General features: G+C 43.4%; 1 protein-coding gene across 6 annotated transcripts in view; it reads right to left on the minus strand.

Moving 5' to 3' along the window:
• SCHIP1 (schwannomin interacting protein 1) overlaps positions 1 to 21767 on the minus strand; it is a 1325222-nt gene that overhangs the window by 88097 nt on the left and 1215358 nt on the right. The window contains exon 1 of one of the 6 annotated variants that reach the window (XM_006887641.1): positions 16494 to 16807. The exons of the other annotated variants lie outside the window; for them this stretch is intronic. Coding sequence (XP_006887703.1) covers positions 16494 to 16523 — 30 coding nt within the window. The 5' untranslated portion in view covers positions 16524 to 16807. Of the gene's footprint in view, positions 1 to 16493; positions 16808 to 21767 lie in introns of those variants that run through there. 6 annotated transcript variants of the gene reach the window in all.

A 21767-nucleotide genomic window follows, 5' to 3' on the forward strand; every position in this document is an offset into this window, starting at 1 on the left:
TTTTACCCTACTGGAGAAGTTTTTGGATGTGCATAGGGATTTGAGTCTTAGAAGATCCCATTCATCTATGTTATCTTCTCCTGGTTGTAGGTTTGTCTGCTTGTTCTTTTTCATGAGATTTTAGAAAAAAAAAAATTAGTGGAGTCATGATGGCATAAAGCATCTCCTTCCATATAATTTACTATCATCTCATTTCAAGAAATGCTTCCATCAGCAGCCTTTGAACCAAACACTCCCTTTTCTCCCCCTTCACTCCACTCTTCCATTTCCCCAGAACTGCATGTTGGACATAGCAGATAGGTTTACCTCAGCGACACACCTGCACTTGGGCTGGGCTTCTCTCTCTTGGAGGTCTCCCTTTCCAGGGATCCTCCTTCTTGATAGAGTCTCACTGTCTGTATGCACAGAGCTTAGCATGCCTCCCAGGGCTGCCAGTTCCCAGGGCTGCTCACAAGAAGGAGAAATCACCAAGGGTAATGACAGGAAGCTCTGGTGGTCTCCTGGTAAGAAGTTGTACTGCCAACCCAAAGGCAAGTGGTTCTAAATCACCAGCTGCTCTGGAAAAGAGATGAGAAATCTCGTCCGGTGTGACTTACAGCTTCAGAAATACACTGGAGGGTCAGCTCTAAGTCTGTCTGACTCAGTGACAGACAATCACATAATAGAAATACTCAAGGGTTAAAACAAAGTATGTTCTATTTTGAAAGACTCTGCTAAAGGTCCTTTAAAGGACCTTAAACCTTGCCTGAGGAAGTAAACAGCAATGAATTAAATGTGCATCTTACTACATGACATATATTATTAGTAATTTGTTGCTACTGATTCCGTTTTGATTCACGGTGACCCCCTATGTGCTACATAGCAGAACTATCTCCATAGGGTTTTGTTTTTAATAAAATTTTTACTTTATAGTAGTTTACATACAATATTCGTATACATTGTTTTTTGCATCAGATCATTTCCTTTACCCACCTTTCCTTCCTTCCACACATCAAATTGCATGACCCTATGATTACGCCCCTGCCCATCCTCACTCAACTGACCCAGAGCAGAGTCTCCAACAGGTTTTCAGAGGCAGTTAATCACACGAGAAGAGACTGTCCAACCTTCTCCCATGGAGCAGCTGGTGGTCGCTTCCAATGGCGTGCCTTTCAGGATTGCAGCGCAGCTTCTTGCCACTAGGCTAGCAGAGCTCCCTCTGATCATAACGTTCTACAATAATGGTCTTATACAGTTCACTTAGCATAGTGCTCACCAGTCCCTCCCAAGTTAGGTAATAATTTACAAAATCATTGCTCTGGCATGCTGCATAGTATTCCATCATGTGAACGTATCATAATTTCTCAATCCATTCGATTGTAGCTGGACATTTGGGCTGTTTGCATGTTTTTGCAACAGTGAAGAGCGCTGCTATGAATACTGGTATATAAGTTTCTGTTTGTGCCTCAGTTCTGATTTTCTCAGGGTATATTCCCAGCAGTGGAATAGTTGGGTCATCTGGGATTTCTATGCTCAGCTTTCTGATGAAACAACAAACTGCCTTCCAGAGTAGAATCTATTTTGGAATCCCACCAACAATGTATAAGAGTTTCTATTTTGCCACATCCTCTCCTACATTTATCACTTGCTGTTCTATTAGATTTTTGCCACTGCTACTGGAGGGAGATGGCATCTCATTGTTTTTATTTCCATCTCTCTTACTGCCAGTGATTTTGAGCATTTCTTCATGTGTCTGTTTGCCATCTAGGATACAAGATCAAGAAACGAAAATCAGTGGGATTCCTCTACAGGAACAAAAAGAACTCAGAGACGGAAACCAAGAAAGTAATATCACTTACAATAGCCAATCACAAAATGAGATATTTGGGAGTAACCCTAACTAGAGACACAGAGATTAGAGACACAAAAGACCTGTACAAAGAAAACTACAGAACATCTTTGTGAGATACAATAAAAGACCTAAATGTTTGGGAAAATGTGCCCTGTTTATGGGTAGGAAGACTCAATATTGTGAAAATGACAATCCTACCAAAACCCATCTTACATGTTCAATGCAATCCCAATGTTGGTGTACTGAAGCCTGCCCTGTCCTGAACCAATCTCACTGATACACCTACCCCCATTTCCCTAACCACTGGTTCAATCCATCTCATCAGGTGTCTTCTTCTCCTGTGCTGTCCCTCCACCCTTCCGAGCATGAGGTCATTTTCCAAGGATCAGTCTCTCCTGGCCACATGCCCAAAGTATATAAGACACAAATTCAAAATCCTAGCTTCCAAAGGGAAACTTGGTTTCACCTCTCCAAGACAGACCTATTTGTTTTCTTGATGGTTGATGGTAAGTTCAAGACTCTTCTCCAGTACCACAACTAAAATACATTAATTCTTCTCCTATCATCCTTAGTCATTATCCAGCTCTCTGATGCATAGCAAGTGATTGCAAAGACCATGGCCTAGATCAGGCACATTTTAGTCTCTAGACTGACATCGTTGCTTTTCAGCACTCTGGAAAGTTTCCTGACAGCATATTTACCTAATGCAATTTGTCTTTTCATTTCCTGACTGCTGGTGCCAAGACTGTGGGTTGTGGAGCCAAGCAGCTGAAACTGTTAACAACCACAATCTCCTTTCCATCCACTGACTGGCCTAGTGGCGAGAATCTTGGTCTTCTTGTTATTGAGTTTCCATTCATATTTAAGACTACAGTCCTTGACCTTTTTGCAGCAAGCACTTCAGTCTGCCTCAGTTTCAGCAAGCAAGGATGTCTCATCTCATTAACGCATGTTGTTGATCCTGATGTCACATTCCTCCTCATAAAGCCCAGCCACCTGAATGTTCTGTTCTACATATAGATTGAAAAGTATGAAGACAGAATGCATCCCTGACACACTCGTTTCTTGATTTTGAACCATGCAGTATTGCCCTGCTCTGTTCTGAAGACTGCTTCCTGGTTCACATACAGGTTCCACATAAGCACAATCAAGTGTTCTAGGATTCCCATTCTTTTCAAGGTTAGCCACAATTTGTTATAATCCACACTTAAGGATGCTATGGGTAGACTACTGAATGATCCAGCAAGTATTAAAAGGAGATGGAAGGAGTATACAGAGTCATTGTACCAAAAAGAATTGGCTGACACAGAAGAATTTCAAGAAACAGCATATGATTAAGTGGCAATGGTGATGAAGAAGGAAGTTCAGGCTGCTCTGAAGGACTTGGCAAAAAATAAAAGCCCCAGGAATTGATGTAATACCAGTTGACATATTTCAATAAACAGATGCTGCCCTGGACATTCTCACCAGGTTGTATCAAGAAATTTGGTCAACTGACTGGAAGAGATCCATATTTATTCCCATCCCAAAAAAAGGTGACCCAACAGAGTGTGGAAATTATAGAACAATATCACTCATATCACACACAAGCAAAATCCTGCTTAAGATCTTCCAGAAATGACTGGAACAGTACATTGATAGAGAACCATCAGGAAAACAAACTGGGTTTAGGAGAGGTCATGGCACTAGAGATATTATGACCAATGACAGATGGATCTCGGCAGAAAGTAAAGAGTACCAGAGAGATATCTATCTGTGTTTCATTGACTATGCAAAGGCAATGCCAATAATAACAGATTCCTTTTTTCAAGGAGACCAAAAGGGATAGTGTCAAGTTTATTTGAAAAGAAAAAAGACCTCAAATAAGCAAAGGACTTCTGAAAAACAAAAATGAAGTAAGAGGCATAGCACTCCTTGACCTCAAAACCTACTACACAGTGGTAGTAACCAAAACAGCATGGCACTGGTACAATGACAGGCACACAGGCCAGTGGAACAGAACTGAGAACCCAGAAACAGATCCAGTTATCTACAGTCAACTGATATTTGACAGGAAATAAAACCTATACTGGGAAAATGATAAGTTCTTCAACAAATAGTGCTGGCAAAACTGGACTGCTACCTGCAAAAAGCTGAAACAGGATCTACATCTCACACCATACACAAAAATCTACTCAAGGTAGATCAGAGATCTGAGACTAAAGCCCAAGACCATAAAGTTCATAAGAGACAAACTGAGATCAAGTTTAGAAGGCCTAGTCTACAGTATAAAGAGATTGTTAAATATACCCAGAAACGTACAATCTGTACATGACAAAATTCATGAATGAGACCTAAAGATTTAATCTCTGTGCTCATCAAAATTTTCCAACAGTTAAAAGAAAACCTATTGTCTGGGAACAAACTTTTGGCAATACCATCTCAGACAAGGGTCTCATAACAAAAGTTTTTAGAATACTTTTGGACCTCCAGAAGTTAAAATTGGTAACACAATTACAAAATGGTCAAAAGGCATGGAAAGAATTTTCCCAGAGAAAGATATTCCTTAGGATTTTGTTTTTATTTGTTTGCATTTGTTTGTTTGTTTGTTTTTTACTTTAAATTTATTTTAATGAAACCTTACAGAGACTTTGGATTTCCATTCATTCATTCATTGCTGCACTTTTATTTCTGCCCACCTCTCCCTGGCAATTAGCTTTTCTTTTTGAAAAGTAAAAGAAAAAATAATTCTTTCATTGTTATACATTAACAGTAACGTTGTTATGACAGGATTCCTTAGGGTTTTTATGAATGAGAAATGACCTGACAGCAGTGGGTTTGGATCTAAATAACCTTTATGGAATTAGGTCACCAGGCTTTCTGTGCAGCTTCTGTGTGGGTTCAAACCATCAATGTTCAGGATAGCAGCTGACTGCAAACCATCTGCATCGTCCAGGCTTGGTGACTCTTCATTCATCAGGTGGTTGGCCTAAGGCAGCTTGCATGTCACCACAATGTTAGCAGCTGTGCCACTGATATTTCAAGTACCAGCAGGATCACTCATGAAGGACAAGTTTCAGGGAGTTTGCAGACTAGGAAAAAAGGATTGTTGATCAAGTTGAGAAGTTAGCCAGCGAAACTTTCTGGATCACGGCAGAATCTTGTGTGATATAATGCTGATGGGGAGGCTGAGCTGCTCCGTCGGAAAGCACTGCATCTGCTACAGCATCACACTCAACCACACCAGTGAGTGTGGACAAAGTGCAGGTGCGGATAACGCTTTGCCCTGCAGTACATAATGGTATAGTGAGTTGTAGCCAACTCAATGACAGCCGAGGTGACAGGGACCTGCCAATGTGCCTCTGACATCTTTAATTGATAACATTATCATTTACTTTTCAGTGAGAAGCAAGAAGACTCAATGAGGAGAAGCAACTTGGCCAAGGCACGACAGCTAAGTGCCAGGTCAGAATCGGGACTATAGGCCCTCTGTTTCTGCGCTCAGATCTAAACAGGTGAGCTACACCATCCCCCACAGCCCATCAAAGCTAGTAAGAAACAGGTGCATGCAAAAATGCAAAAAATCAAGCACGGCTTGAAGAAATGCAGGGTTCAACATATACAGAGATCAGCAACAATCTTCATACAGTAATATCACCGAGAATAGTGCTTCATAAATCATATGCATCCAGAACCACCAACATATAGTGCATGTGCCCTGCTGATTCGACCACAGAAATTACCACGGCGCCCTTCACTGATGGCTGTGACCTGGTGAACTTTCCTTTTTCGTTCACAATGTTTTCTGCAAAGCCTCCATGGCTTCTTTCCAACAGCCAGTATGGTTTCAAGCCTTTTTGCCTTTTCTAAGAGGATGAGGCTTTGTGTTTCTTCATCCTGTTTTCCCCACAGCGTCCTAAATGCTGCCTGGCTCAGAGCAAATGAACACCAAAGGGCTGTTGAAAAACTACATGAAAAGAGGGGGAAATGGATGTATTGCTTAAGATGTTTTCTCAAATGCTGCTCGGTAGGAAGCATGAATAGTTTCATATCAATGTTTTTCAATCAAAGACTTATGTGGAAACTACATGTGTTTAAAAGCACAAAATGGGTCTGCTGGGGCTGAAAGAGGGGGTTCCCATGCCCACCAGGCTGTCCTATTGACGTGTCATCTCAGCCTCTGGCACCTCCTAGGAGCACTCAGTGGACGAGAGCCAGAGGCCTTTCAGACCAGAGCTTGAAAACAGCTAAGGCTGTGAGGGGCTGTTGAGCCCCAGCAGCAGCAAGGCAACATTCCACTGCTGGCACACTGGCCGTGCGATCTACACACCCTGCTTCACAGCAGAAGGGAACATGTCACATCATTCTCGTCTCTCGAACTTGGGATTCTGGTCCACTATTGTCAGTGGACAGAGACATCAGCTAATATGAATTAAATGATAAATATTTCAGGATCACAGGCTTCGGAAGGTATATGACACTGTAAACCAAAGTAGCAACATTTTTAAACTTTAACAGTGTGAACTTAAACACACAATTAAAATGAAAAAGAATGAACTCTCACTATCTCACACACACATACACACACACACACACACACACACACACACACACACACGGGCATTCTGTTGGCCTAGTCGGTAAAGAACTGCACTGCCAACCTGAAGGCAGGAGGTTTGAATCCACCAGCTGCTCTGTGGGAGATAAATGGGTCCCTTCCTCCTGTGTAATTTACAGCCTCTGACATCCACGGGAAGGGAAGCTATGAGTTGGTTCTGACTTGACAGTGCACAACAATTATATGAATCATTATGCCTAGTTAGAATTCTACACGTGTATATATTTGCACACGTGTAAGAGTGGCAGAGTCGCCACAGAGCCGCACTGCTAACTCAGAGGCTGCCGGCTCTGGTGGCGCCTGGGGGAAATGAATTCCACTCCACTTACAACCTGCAAACTCAGAGGTCAGCTACGAGCGGATTCCACTCACTGGCAATGAGATGTAAGTAGAACTAAACCCCAAGACAAGAACACCCCAAATTCATGGAGTCAATGCAGATCCACATGACCTTAACAGACATCACAGAGCTGCCCCTCATGGCTTCCAAGGCTCTGATTTTCATGGCTACAGACCGCTTGTTGCAGATACAGAATGCCTCGTCCTTCCTGAGTTTTAGTTGGTGGGGTCGCACGGCTGACTGGTCAGCTAGCAGGCCAATGCTTTAACCTGACCACTGTGCTACCAGGTGCATGAACATGTAATGTATTTACACACATAAACATACACACACACACACACACATACCGACACAGGAGAGTTACACAATAATGACAGACATGCACGTTGTTGTTGCCTTTGAGTCGAGCATGACTCATAGCGACCCTATGAACAAAAGCCCTGAAGCCCCTCTACAACTATCGACATTTATCAAAGTTCACAGAGTTTCCGGAGGCATGCTGTTTAGGAAGTGGGTGCCACTTGTGCTTCCACACCTGTCACAGTATGTTAGTGTTATGTGCCATAAACATGCATACATACATACGTAATCCATTAGATATGCTCTCATGTAGGAGACAAGCACCTCAGAATCCAAGATGAAAACTTCCTAGTCTAGAGCAACAAAGCAGATTCTCTCTACACCTGTCCCAGTGACCATCCATCAAGTACTAGGGAGCACCAGGACAGACTGTCTCCTCCCAGAGACTAGCAGGACAGACCGCGGTGGTGGGGGCCTCACCCTGTGCTCTCCCTGCTGCAGCTCTCTGCACGCGGGTCCACAGTACAGTCCTTCCCTGTAGGACACTGTCGGAGCGACTGGCGCCAGCTTACTGCACCTGCCACTTCCCTATCACAGAGTCGGGGCTTACTCATGGGGTGTAGTCTTTGATGTTCTCTAGAGCTCTGCTTCTCGGGTGGGTCCTCTTCCAGGGCATCCGTATCACTCAGGGGTTTTCCTAGAATGTAACCTCTCGGTCCTGTCCTAGACTTACTGAATCAGAAACTGCACTTTGCAAAGCTCCCTGGGCTTTTCGAATGTATGTGACATTTTGAGAAGCAAACTGCTCTGGAAGCCTTGGAAAAGATTCATTCTAAGTCATGGTTCTCCCATTTTAGGTCGTATTTCTGGATAGGGTGGCAAGACTCTGACTCAGGATGCCTGGGCTGAACTCTGGATCTAATTTCATGTCTAAGAGGGCTACGTGATATTGAAAAAGAAATACCAAAACAAAGCGCCACCTCAGAAGAGACTTGGATTGAATGTAATATGCAGCCAACCAACTCATGAGAGAAAGTCCCAGTGATTTGCTTCTGTAAAGATTGCTGTGTGCTACTGAGGTCGAACCAACCCTCTAGTGGGCTTCAGAGGCAGTTAATGGCATGGGAAGAGAATGCCTATCCTTCTGCAGAGCAGCTGGTGGATTTGAACCATGTGCTTTTGGGATGCCAGCACAGCTTCTAACCACTGAGCCAGCTGGGCTCCCCTAGGACACTTCTATCCTGTCATACATGGTTTCTATGAATTGGAACCAACTCATTGATGTTGAGTGCCAACATGTGGATACAGACACAGTAGCCTGCCCTTCCTTCCTACAGTGATTTTCCAGAGGTGCTTTCGGGGGCTGCTGTCCTCTCCAAATTAATTACCTGGACAGAAAACTCTCTCAGAAAATGCACCCGCAACTACTTAGAATCCACAAGGCTAACAGAAAACCCAAGACAAGAACAGGGAACTTCAATTTCCTGTCAAGACATGAGCTGTATGAAAAGGAGATGCTGGTCACATGAGCAAAAAGCTTTTAAATGATCATTATCGGCCAGCGGTGGAAATTATTGACTCTGAGAACATTTACCACGTTACTGGGAAATCACTTATACATTGACAAAAGATTTTCCTATTCACGGATGGAAATGCTCTTCCACCCTGATTAACCCTTCAGCCTCCCGCTGCCTTTCCTGCCACCGAATGCTGTCAATTGTCCATCGGATCTACAATCTCTCTCCTAACAAACTAATACTCTTGCCCCCCTTCTCTGCCAGGACTATCTCGATTTGACCGGCTTTTCAATGAGGTGTCCTGATAGCTTGATGAGCCGTGGAAACATGCAAGTGACTCTGAAATGGCCTTTTCTATGTAGGATAACAATGTAAAATAAGGGCACAAGGATAGCAGTGCGAAGAGGAAGTGGGACTGGCAGGGTGACGGACTTTTCCTCATACCAAAAACACTAAGGGGGACAGTGGCAAAACCCTCCACAAAGTGAAAACCTGTGGTCATGTTCAAGGTCACAACAGAGTCCTCAGAGGACCAGTGTCCATGCACTAAGTGTTACTGTGTTCTGAGCGTCCTCTGCCCACTAATGGCTCTCGGGCTGACCATCATTAGGCCTCAATGACGGGTGTTTTCTCCTGCATCCAAGCAGTTTTGGAAAATTCCTTTCTTTTTCAGGAAGTAGTTTCTGGTTTTCTGTCTGGTGTACAGGCAAATAATAAGCAGCAAGTATACCAAAAGGGCATATTTTTCTGTGGTACAGGGAATACATTCAGTAATGGATTATAGTATCATTGATGCTGATAACGGTTTTTAAAAATTAATGTTAATAGACATTTACAGAGGTTTTGAATTTCCATTTATTCACTGCCACACTTTTCTCCCTGCCCACACCTCCCCACCAGTTCACTCCCCTCTCCGAAAAGAAAAAGAAAAAAAAATTGCTTCATTAGTATACAATTTCCCCATCCCTTCTCCCCCCAACCCCCACCCCGAGAACACTTCTCTATGCAACTTTAATTCTGGATTCCTGTGCTAACCATAATACTCAATCATGTCACCTCTAATCTGTTCTTTCCCTCATCTATGCTGAGTGAAATATCTCAGTCACAAAGGGACAAATACTGCATTGGTGCCACTGTTGTAGAATGGGTCTGACATCAGGGTTGGGGTATAACAGAAAAAACTGGATAAATATTTTTAATGTGTGCAAATGTGAACTATATATGCATGTGAAAAAATATATTTATACTCATATGGATGGATTTATACACTGATATATCTGTACTTTACAAAGCATAGCAATTAAAGCATATATATTCATAGAGATGCTTATTTTCTTCCTACCTCCCATCATTATTCCTTTTCCATATTACATGTTTATTTTTTTATCTAGCTCTTGGTCTATATTATATTTGAAGCCCAATGTGCCCCTCTTAGTAGGAATGCTAAGCTTGTACTAGATTGTCTTGATTAGACTTATATTTGACTCTTAATGAAATATATTCCTATTTCATTCTGGGAAAGGATCCACCAGTAATTCTTTAGGAAAAGACGGACAGTCTCCTCCCATACCCAAGGGAGGATATCTGTGAGCAAAGCTCACTCAGAGGCAGTCTTTTCCCCCTATTGTGGATGAAACCAAGCCCGATCTTACAAGAACTCAAATGTGATGCCTTTTTTCTCAATTACAGGAAGAGATTGGGAAATAAGCCTTCACTTGACCTGTATCAAAAGGGATAGAATATATTTCCTTTCCTTTGTTACTCATTAAATTATCCACTGAAATCTCGGCACGAAGGACTTGTTTACTTATTTCTCCAGCAAGAATCTAAGAACATCTTGATGAACTACTTAAACGGAAATGCTCTCTATTTTTATAACCTGAGACCCATATCCACTGTCTTATGTACTGGGCACAGCATGCCAGTTCAATAAAATATTATGCCCCAGTAAAAATCTGGTATCTGAAGGAGGCAGTAAAGTTACCCTCATAAAGAGCAAAGATTTATGAAAATTCTCCAAAATTTGATATATCAAGAAAGACAGATTTGGGATGAGCACATACTTGAAGGGGCCACAAATATTTTTACAAAGCACTTGGGTTCATAAAATGTTCTTCCTTGGGACAACTCTCTGGGTAGAGGACCAGACCTGGAGGTGGTTTCTTAATGCAAGGCCTCTGGGATGTCAGTTTCATTCACTGAGTTCTGCAGTGGGCCTTCCCAGGCAGGGATGAAAGACAAAAAAACCCATAAAACAAACAATAAAAAAAATTGACTGCCATCAGGCCAATTCCAACTCCATCAGTTTCTGAAACAACATCCATCAGATTTCTGACGTGGTACATCTTTATGGGAAGAGACAGCTGCCTTTCTCCTGAGGAGCAGCTGGTGGATTTGAACTGCCAAAGTTGGCAGTCTATTGTGTCACACACTACAGCATCAGGGCTCCTTATAACAGGGATGCTGCTTGTGAAATGCATCTCAAAAACCAGGTACACAGACTTTGAGGCTGCCTGCCGCCTCTGTCGCAATGCCTAGATCAGAGCTCAAATTGTAATGGGAGAATCTCATCCAGGGGACACAACAATCACAGAAAATGCAATTCCACCCAGCAAACACTTATTTAACACATACTAGGCATGCAGGGCAAGGAGCCCTGGAAATTAAAATAAGATTCTTATCTTCAAGGAGCCTGCTGCCTAATAGGAGAGACTGTATGTAACTAGTCAGAAATAGGTTCTAACAGAAGTGAAAACCAAGTGCAATGAGAAGAAGAAACTGTGACTGGGATGAGGTGGGGGGAGAGGGAAGGGAGAGGATAGGAGAAAAAGTCTCCTCAAGGAGGTGGCATTTGAGCGTTGAAAGGCTGGCTCAGCCTGCACCAGGTGGGAGTGGGCGGTGTGGGGAGGCATTCCAGGCGGGCACTGCAGCAGGGAACTGATGGTGACGGCGACTATGTGGGTGATGTGGGGGCAGCCGTCCAGATCCGATGGAGGAGGGCCTGGCTACAGGTTCGGGCCACTGCTGGACCGTGCCTTCTGTGCACCTAGATCGTATCCTAAGGAACATGGAGAAGCATTAAAGATGTCTGAACACCTGCACGGCCAGGTGTGTGTTTAAAGAAGCCTCATCACACTCCCTCCCAAGGGAGGAGGAAGACGTGGAACAGCTTCACCGGGTCACTTTTTCAAGTTCCCATTCCCACCGTGGCTAAGAGTGTAAGAGAGGGATCTGTATCGGAGGCGGCCATGAGGGAATTTAAAGGATGGCAAGTGAGGGATTAAAGCATGTCATCATTTTTACACACACACACACACACACTCTCACACCCCTAAAACCAACTGTGGGAAAAGGGATGGGGAAATATTTGGAAACTTAAGCAAAATGGACCTTTTGGCCTAAATGTGTGCTTTCAAGTCCTCAGTGTTTCTGAGCTTTCTCTTGAAAGCCGTTTAAAAGGCTCTGGTCTTTTGAAAGCGGCCAGACCACAATCTGTGGGCAAGGTTCTTTCCTGGAGAGACTGGCTCCCTCCCAGGGCTGGGAAATGGAGGTCGATCGCTCTAACCGAAAATGACAACACACAGCTCAGTAACCTTGGCTGACGTAGACCTGGGAGGCAAAAGAACACACAAGGCTGGTGACAATGTGAGAACCTGGAACTACAAAACCAGACCACCACAAACTGAAGCATTTCTTTTCTGCTCACTGCCCCTCAGCCTGTGCTGCCGGACGCGACCAGGGGCCAACACCCCTGCCAGCAGTGTGGCTTCCCTCCTCACCACCGTCTTCTGTCTGCAAAGACAATACACAAACACTATTTGTATTTTTCCCTTCTCCCAAGTGACTGACAGCCTGAAAACCTGCTGAAGGGTTAGCCGTGAGTCGGTTCCGGCCAACAGCACATTATAACAACATTTGTATTTCTACATAACAATAAATAATTGGGAGATGGAGTGATGTTTCCCATCAGATGGATCCCTGAGGAGCAGGAGAGGTGATGGTGGCCACAGAGGGTGGAGACAGCTGCTGCTGAGCTCACTCAGACACGCGGACAAACACTCCACAAGGCCTGCAGGGATTGGTTTTCTGGGAATACACCACCAGACTTTTCTTCTGAAGAATTCCAGGGTGGAATCGAACATCTACTTTTTGGTTAGTGGTCATTTTCTCATTGCCATCAAGACAGAACAGACTCATAGCTGACCCTCCAGTGGGTTTTCAGAGGCTGTAAATCACGCAGGAGGAGATTGCCCACCTTCATCCCTTAGAGCAGCTGGTGAATTCAAACTACCAGCCTTTGGGTTGCCAGCACAACTCCTTCCCCCTAGTCTACCAGGGCTCCCAGGAGAGCACATGAAATGTTTACACTTCTCCAGGCAGTGGAAGTGGGTGAGGAGATGCTGACCTTGTTATTCAGAAAAGAGGTCTCTTGCAGGATGTCTGCCAGTCTACTGCCAAACCATCACTTGGGAAGAGCTCCATTTTACAGATGAGCAAAGTAAGGAAGAACAAGGGGAGATGCTGACCACAGATGACCACAGGAGTGCAGCATGAGCATCCCGGGAGAGGATGGGCCTGAAGGCTGTCAAAGCAGCTATCAAATTCCAAAACACCCCACGTTCCTGTAGTATGGTTACAATTTTTTTCCTCTCTCTCAGGTCAATTTTAGATAGACCTTGCTCAGAACACTCAAATCAGAATGACCCAAAGTTGACCCCATGTGGGTTTTCAGAGGCCCATCCTTCTCCCACAGTTTAGATAGTTAAGGCATATCTAGAACACTTGGGGATCTGTTCTAGGTACTAGGAAAGCAGAGAAAAGAAAGTAAAAATTCCTACTCACATGACCCCACTGTAGGGAGCAAGGCAGAATACAGACTTAATAAATCAAACGAGTGCTATGATCGGTTGTTGTTGTTGCCAGGTGCTGTCAAGCTGATTCAAACTCATGGTGTCCCCACGTGTGCCAGGTAGAATTGCATAATAGGGTTTTCAGGGTTGGGACTGCTCAGAAGACAATCATGCCTCTGGATAGGTTCGAACCACTGACCTTTCCTCTAGTAATGGAGCACTTAACTGTTTGCAACACCCAGGGATTTCTTGTACAATGATTAACTCAATGGCAATTCAGTTCACTGCTGCCGTCTTAGTTCTGACTCACAGCAGCCCTCCTTCGTGTCTCTCATGCTGTCAAGTGCAGCGGGGAAAGACCGCCTTTCTCCCGCTGAGCCACTGGTGGGTGCGGATCGCTGGAGAAGCACAGCCTGTGGGCCATCAGCACAACTCATTCCCGACTGTGCCACAGAGCGTCACACGTACTAGGACAGATGGTGACAAATGCTAAGTACAAAAAAAATATATTAGGAAGCACAACACGATTGCCAGCAAGGATGGGGAGCTGGAAGTCTGTACAGTTAGCATGGTGGAAGCCTCCCTAAGAAGGTGATCTTCAAGCAAGACCTGAACAAAGACAAAAAGAAGAGGAGCAGAGCTGCCAGATAACAGCCAGGACACTTGGTTTGAATTTAAGATAAACTATGACTTGGTGTTTGTTTGTTGTTGTTGTTGTTGTTGTTTTTTAAAAGCAGCATAAGTATGTCCCAAACAGTGCAGATCATCTGCCCCAGGTGGGGGAAGTGCATCCCCGCAGAGGGAACAGGGAGCTCAGTGGCAGCAGGATTGAAGGAGGGGGAGTCGAGAGGAAACAGGGTCAGATGATGTAAGGCCCTGGGCTTTTACTCTGAGTAGGATGATAAACTTCTGTAAAATTGCAAGCGGTGTGACATGACTTGCTACTTTTAAAGCATCGGTCTGGATAGTGTACTGAGCATAGTGAGGGAGCCATCACTGCCACGGCGTGGAGTCATGGTAACATACTCTTTGTACAGGCCCCAAAATGAGTGTATAATTATCACCGGGAAGGGCCCCGCAAGCCCCATTCATGGTCTTCCCACTACACAACCTGCTTATATAATTTATGGGAGGAAAGGAATCAACTCTTTCAAATACATTCTATCTATTTGATAAGAATGTGAGTCCCAGGGAAGTGCATTAACCACCACATTATCATCCAGAAAAACATGGACCAAAGAAAGCAGTTTCTGGAAGACTGTCACTATGACCAATCACCATAGCTCGAAACTCAGTTTCATATGGTTGCTGGGTCCTGAAACAGAGGTTTTTAAATGGGATTAAGATTTGACTACAAGCTTAATATTTTCATTTTTGCAGAGCTATGTATAAAGGGATAGTGTTTCAAAAGAACATATGTATGTAGGCAGTTCTGCCAGGAAATCCACAGGGGGACAGAATGGACTATTATCATCTACCTAACACACTTCATTTTATTGGGAAAAAGCAATAAATACTTCCTATTAAATGCACAATGACAGCCTTCATATAACATAAAATCAATTTGTCTTCCTTTGCAAGATGCAATATTCTAATTCAGCTTCTCCTCTCCAGATCGAACTGCTGGGATATGATCATTCATTTTTAAATCTAGAAAACAAGTAATTTTATGTTCAACCTAGTGAGGGGGGAATGATAACCCTACAGAAGGTCTGCCTCTCAAAAACCAAATTATATCTCTCCTCTGGAAAAGAGAGAGGAAAAAATTATTTTCATTATCATAGTAATTTAATCCCCTGGCACGGTGCCAGCCGTAGATTAGATGTCTGCCATCGCCCGCCCCTAAGCTCGGTATCATGTGAGTGAAGTTTGGGTGCTTCGCTGGAACCCCCCCACCCCCTTCCTCATGACAGCATTCCTCTAAAGCACAGATCTTGCTATTTAGGGCCCATGGACTTAAATATATTAGAAATTAAAACACTATAAAATAAGCCTACACTTACAAAATTTCAATTCTACAGAGAAAAGCCGTGTATTTTATAGACACACTCTATTTGGCCAAGAAATGACCGCCTTGAGTCTTGTGAAATGCACTCTGTTCAACCAGGGTGTAATATGACCTTAGCAGAAACACCTGCTTGTCTCAGACACTATCTCACACAAGGAAGAGAGATTGTTAAATTAGGGCGCTGGTTTCTCCAGCTCCGAAACTGTCAATTCAGAACCACTTCAATAATAAGTACCCACCACCCGGACCAGCCATGCTGTGCTGCTGCAGAGAGCAATTTCTCAGGAACATCCTCAATGCCTGTTTACAACCGGGGCAACATCGCTTTGACAGCTCAAGTCACAGGCAAGAGTTAACACTCTGGAGCTCGGCTTTTGAAATGGCCCGTGTGTTTCACTCTCAGCTCTGGAGCCTAAAGTAGCACATATAGATCAGAAAAGTGTTCGCAAAAAAATTTCCCAATTGGATTCACTGGGATCCAAAATAAGTCCTGCTTGTCTCGCCATTTGCAACAACATATTAGTGAATATAAGTTCAGAAAGGCACATACAACTTTAAATGTCAAGTGCATGCTGGTTTATTTCTGTACATTTCTAAGATCTTCAATTATTGCTTCCTATTTACATAATTTCCTTAAAGGCAACACAAAACAGAATGTGGAGCAACTCACATGTTCTGCAATGAGAAAAAAAAAAAATCACGCTTCTCCATGCTCTAGCTGCGAAATTCTCACCAGCTTTTTGTCCTATGAATCCCTTTCAATTAAATTACAGTTCAAAATATTTCTTCTTATCTGTAAGGCCACACAGACTGTGCAGAAAGGCTGCTCACCTCCACGGACCCCGCCAACACTCTCAAGGCCCCGGAAGCAGCGTTTTCTGGCCCATTACTCCCCAGCAAACCCAATTACAATTCGAATACTGTAGGCGATGGGGGCCAGCAGCGGCGGCTGGGAAGAATCCCGTGGAAATCCAGGAGAGGCAACCTGCTGCTTGGGAAGACGAAGGCCTGCACCAGGCTGCGGCCTCGCAATCGGCTTTTCAGTCTTACCTGATACGAACAGTTCTCCTGATGTACCATCTCAGAGCATCCTAGGGCGCAGGCCCCCTAGCAGGACTGCTCCCCAAGGCTGCGGAGGGAAGGTGCACAGAGAACGCCCAGGAGAGGCAGGGCTCCCGCAGATTAAAATGGATGCTGATCAACCTGCGCAGTGGCACCGCCTGAGCCCGGGCGCAGCCAGCAGCGCGCTCCCCAGAAGCCAGCAGCCAGGCGAGGCTCGCTAACATGGAGCTGGGGCCGGGCTGGGGGAGGGGGCCGCTCATCACCCGCACAATCAGCCAATTATATGATAGGCACAAAGGAAAGGATCAGTCTGGGGCTGGCGTGACCTTCTGGTGCTTTATGAAGGCAGTTAACTGATGTGGAAACATTCTAGTCCTCATTAGAGGGAAAAAGGCCAGCGAGTGAGCGAGAGGCAGAGGGAAGCACAAATCAATGTTGCTGTGAACATTTCTAAGCTCCGGCTTCATCCTTCTAGCCCACAAATGCTGCTTAGTTTGGTGCTAAAAAAATAAATAAATAAATAAATAAATAAATAAATAAATAAATAAATAAATAAATAAATAAATAATAATAAAAAGAGTTTTAAGATCATTTTGGGACTTTTAACATGCCAAAGGGGAAACAAGCCATTCAGAAAACTGACATTGAAAGGATGCTTTCTTGGGTGGAGTTTCTGAAGTATCTGACAACTTTACAATGATAACTTTCATTCTTAAAATAAAAACATAATTTGCTAGCATTTTAGAATACCCATTTATATGCTAGTTTTTAACCCCATTTTCTGTCAAAGAGAAAATGTGATAGGATGAATTATTTCCATATATTTCCCCCCCTGGGAGCAATCTTATTAAAATATTTAAGTCAGTACAATGCATACATTTCACAAAAACCCAACTCTTATTTGACAGTTTCTTTCAAAGTACAGTTTTTGCAGATGTACTAGCCAATTCTCTGACTTGACCATGTTTGTAGAATTCCCTCCTCCCCTGTCACCCCCACACCACACAGCCCATCCCTCCACCCAGGTGCTAACTGCGGCCAACACCATGAATGTCCAAGCAGAACTGGCTCATCAATGCGTGCTCGCCTGTGCTTTCTCTCTGTGTCATCCAGTTGGAACCTGTGAATAGGCTGGGTTTCTGAGGCTGTAAATCACATGGGAGGAGACTGCCCATCTCTTTCTTCCATGTAGTTGTTGATGGATGTGAATCACCAGCGATGCTTGACTCCCCATGGGTCAGGTCACCATGGAGTCCCCATGACTCCCCATGAACCAGGCCAAAGTGGACTTCCCATGGGTCAGGCCACCACGGACACTCTATGGACCAGGTCACCACAGACCTGGGTCACCATGAACTCTCTATGACTCCTCATGGACCAGATCACCACGGATTCCCCATGGACTGAGTCAGCACAGACTCCCCATGGACCAGATCACCACAGTTTCCTCATGGATTGGGTCAGCATGGATTCATCATGGACTAAGCTAGTGGCTGATTTTTCTGAAGAAGATCCTTCATACCTTCATCTGTGATATCTCTGGTGGGTTAGAACCGTCAACTTTTCTTTTAGCCAACAAATTCTATTTTGATTCCAATATAACATAAGTTGTTATTGTTGTAACATAGCGCCGAGTCAGGACTGATCCCTAGCTGACCCTCCAGCAACGCCGAGTCAGGACTGATCCCTAGCTGACCCTCCAGCAAGTTTTCAGAGGCAATGAATCACACAGGAGGAGGGTGTCCATCTTTCTCCCATGGTGCTGGTGGATTCAAACTCTTTGCCCTCAGGGCTGGCAGAACAGCTCCTTACCACTAGGCCACCAGCGCTCTCTAATAAACCTTCTACCATCTACCAAAGAGACAGTAATGGAAGTAATGCTGAACTTGCAGAAATCAAGCTAAAGAAACCTAAGGTTGGCCATACATGTTTCTGGGGGCAAATTGGGGCTAATTTTGGAAATGTTTCAGGATGATTCTAAAACTCAAAAAACCCCTCATTGTTGTCAAGTCAGAATCAGCTCCCAGCTACCCCTTCACCTGGCTATAACCACGCAGGAGGAGACAGACTGCTCTTCTCTTAGACCAGTCGGTGGGTTTGAACTGCCCAGGACATTTGGCCTCTGGGTCAGCAGTGCAAAGCAGATGAACTACATAAGATTTTTCAAAATTTAGTTTACTGACATAAAATTAAAATAAAAACAATCTTTCCCTGCTTATACTCCTTAGCTTTCAAAAGCAATCTGCCTTTCCTTAATAAAGAAGCCCTGGAAAACTTTTGGAGCTATGAGTCAGTGCTGACTGGACTGAGTTTGAATACATAAATGATAATAAGAACATGAGTGAATTTAAACCACTAAATAGAAAAAAAAAATAGGTGATATTCCAATTCCAAAATAGCTTGCTTCTGGAAACTCTATGAACTTAGAGAAACAATGAAAATTATACAAGTGTTCAGGTCTTTGGTTTATAGGGTCACTATGAGTTGTCTACAACTCGATGGCACTTACAACAACAACATGTATAAACTATACATATATCTGTCTATCTAGCCATCTATATGCACACATATTTGTTAGATGCTGCCTCTATCGATGCAAAGTCTTTTAGTAACAACAAAACAATCTTCACTACGTTACTGCTAGATAAAAGTAAAGATTTTTTTACTGAAAATGAAACTGAGGTGCTTGACAAATTTTCATACAAAATACTGACTTAAGAAACAATCCACGGTATTTGCTAACGTATTTTTAATTTTATTATAGTTTTTATTTCTTGAAGAGGAAAGAAATACTATTTTGATGATGGTTTTAACTTTCGAACAAAGAATGTTTGCTACTTGAGTTCAACTCTATCAACACACACATCTAACTTCAGGCTTCTAGTGAGAAAGACTGGAAAGGTGGCAAAAAGGTCCCGTCATGCTAACCTCACAGCCTTGCCTTTCAGCATCCGGGTCAAGAGAAAAGGACTCTAGATATGTGCCCTGCACAAGCTCATGACCCTTCTCCTCGGGGCAAAAGGGCCAAGGAAAGTCTGATGAATGAAGTTGGAGACTAAGGTAGAGAACTCCCTCTCTCGTTGCTGAAATGACTCACAGTGGACACTCTAGCAGGCTTCCAGAGGCTGTAAATCATATCGGAGGAGCTCGCCCATCTTCTCCCAAGGAGCAATGGTCTAGCCTTTGGACTGGTCGTGCAATGCCTTACCCATTAAGCCACATATTATTGGTGTTAAATGCGTCGAGTCGAATACAACTCAGAACGACCCTATAAACAACAGATCTGGACTATCCTGTGCCATCCTGATAGATCTGATCCTATCGAGTGCCTTCCTCTCTTCTGCTGACCTGCCAGCTTTCCAAGCACTGGAGAAAAGCAGCTCAAATGTTTCTAAGAGAGGAAAAACCATGCAGCACAAGCCTCACCCCAAATTCCATCCTTCCCTCACTGGGCAACGCACACAGCAACAGCCAGGCGAAAGTAATGGAGTCCTAAGTGTGCTCTAGGTAAGTGGACCAACTGGCAGAAAGTTCCTTCTGCAGGGAAGCAAATAAGACGAAACAAAAATCCCATGACTGATGTGAAAGGCATGATGCCAACATTCCAAGGCGGCTTCAACTTCAAAGACTGTTAAAACTTCACTCAAGTTACTACCTTGACAATCGATGACCTGAAAACTCAGGAACATGTTTCCTGGCTGTGCAAAGCCCAAAAAGCCGCTTCCTGAACTCTGTTCTCTGAAAATGGAAGGCCCTGGGATATATTACAGAAGTTTCCAAAGACATTTGTCATTAGCTGGTTGTTGGGTTTTTTGGTTGGTTTGTTTTTTTTTTAAAGCCTAAACATGATCCCACTCTTCACAGTTGCTGTTCCATAAAACAGTGGAAGTGACTCAGAGGTGACTCTGAGGAAAACATATTTCTGACAATTGTATCCAAAATCCTGTTAAAAAAAACACCCCAAAAACTAAACCCAAACCCAAAACTCTCCCAAGAGGTATAAACAAGATAAAAATGGGACTATATCAAACAGGCTTCTGCTTATAGTCATTCATTTGAAAGGACTTTATAATTTGATTTGTTAGTGCAAAAACTTTAAACAGGAACCAAAAACATTTAAACTAGAGTAATTTACCAATCTACATGAATGTCATTATTTTTTTACTAAAATATATTGATGAGACTTTTTTAAGCATAGTCCATATAGCGAAGCAATCTTTTTTCCTTTTTTTACGTCTCTGTAACTTCTCTACCCATGAAAAAGCAGTTTTAGATTTAGATGGGATCTTAAGAGAGCAATAAATCCTATCCTCTTACCCATATCTGGAAACTGAGACCTAAGAAACCCCAGCCATGTAAACCGTCCAACCTACAAAAACAAAACCCCAAACATACTGGAGTAAGCAAAACCTATGACTTTCTGGGTTCAACCCAGTGTTTGTATTTTACCTAAAACAATCCTAAATCAGGAACTTTGGTAGCAGAGCAGAGTGCAAAATATTTCCAATGGCTAAGCAAAAGGTCAGCAGTTTGAATCCACCAGAAGCCCCATGAGAAAAACAGAAACAGTCTCTACTTGTAAAAAAAGGTTGAGCCCAGGACACCCACCTGAGAATTGTTACAACTTGGAGCAGACTCCAGCGCAGTGGGCAGCTGGAAGTCTTTCAGAAATAAATCTCCTTCTCCCATGCCCACTTATTCTGGTTTATGAATCAAACTCTGAAGAGCAAGAATGTAGTTGCAGTGTGCTTCTACCAAAATCTGGTTTGAAAGTACGTTTTCAAGGAGGCGGAGAAAGAGCCTTTCCTGATTAAGATGTTCCCATTTCTACCAGCATGAAAGTCATTGTATCTTTAAATGCAAAAGGTATTTTTCAATTGTGGCAATTAGAGGCAACAGAGAAGTTTTTCTATTTGACAGTAAACACTGAGGCAAAAAAGTTACATCTTCAAGAAGAAGTATAAAGTTTGAAAAGTGATACTTGTGCTCTGAGGTTGACCTGGCAAAGACATTCTGGTGCAATGATAGTGCAGTTTGGCTTAGGTACACGTATGTCAAAACTTCAAGTAGAGGGGAGCTCTGGTGGCCTAGCGGCAAGGAGCTGCAACTACAATCCCAGAGGCACACGGTTCGAATCCACCAGATGCTCTGCCGAGGAAGGAGGAGCAATCTCCTCCTGTACCAAGTCAGATCTGATTTGACAGTACATGCACACAAAAATAATAAAATAAAATTTAAAAAAAAATAAAAAAAAAAACTTCA

Source organism: Elephantulus edwardii, unplaced genomic scaffold (genome assembly GCF_000299155.1).
Source record: "Elephantulus edwardii isolate Elephantulus edwardi_28Jun2011 unplaced genomic scaffold, EleEdw1.0 scaffold00060, whole genome shotgun sequence".
Taxonomy (NCBI): domain Eukaryota; kingdom Metazoa; phylum Chordata; class Mammalia; order Macroscelidea; family Macroscelididae; genus Elephantulus; species Elephantulus edwardii.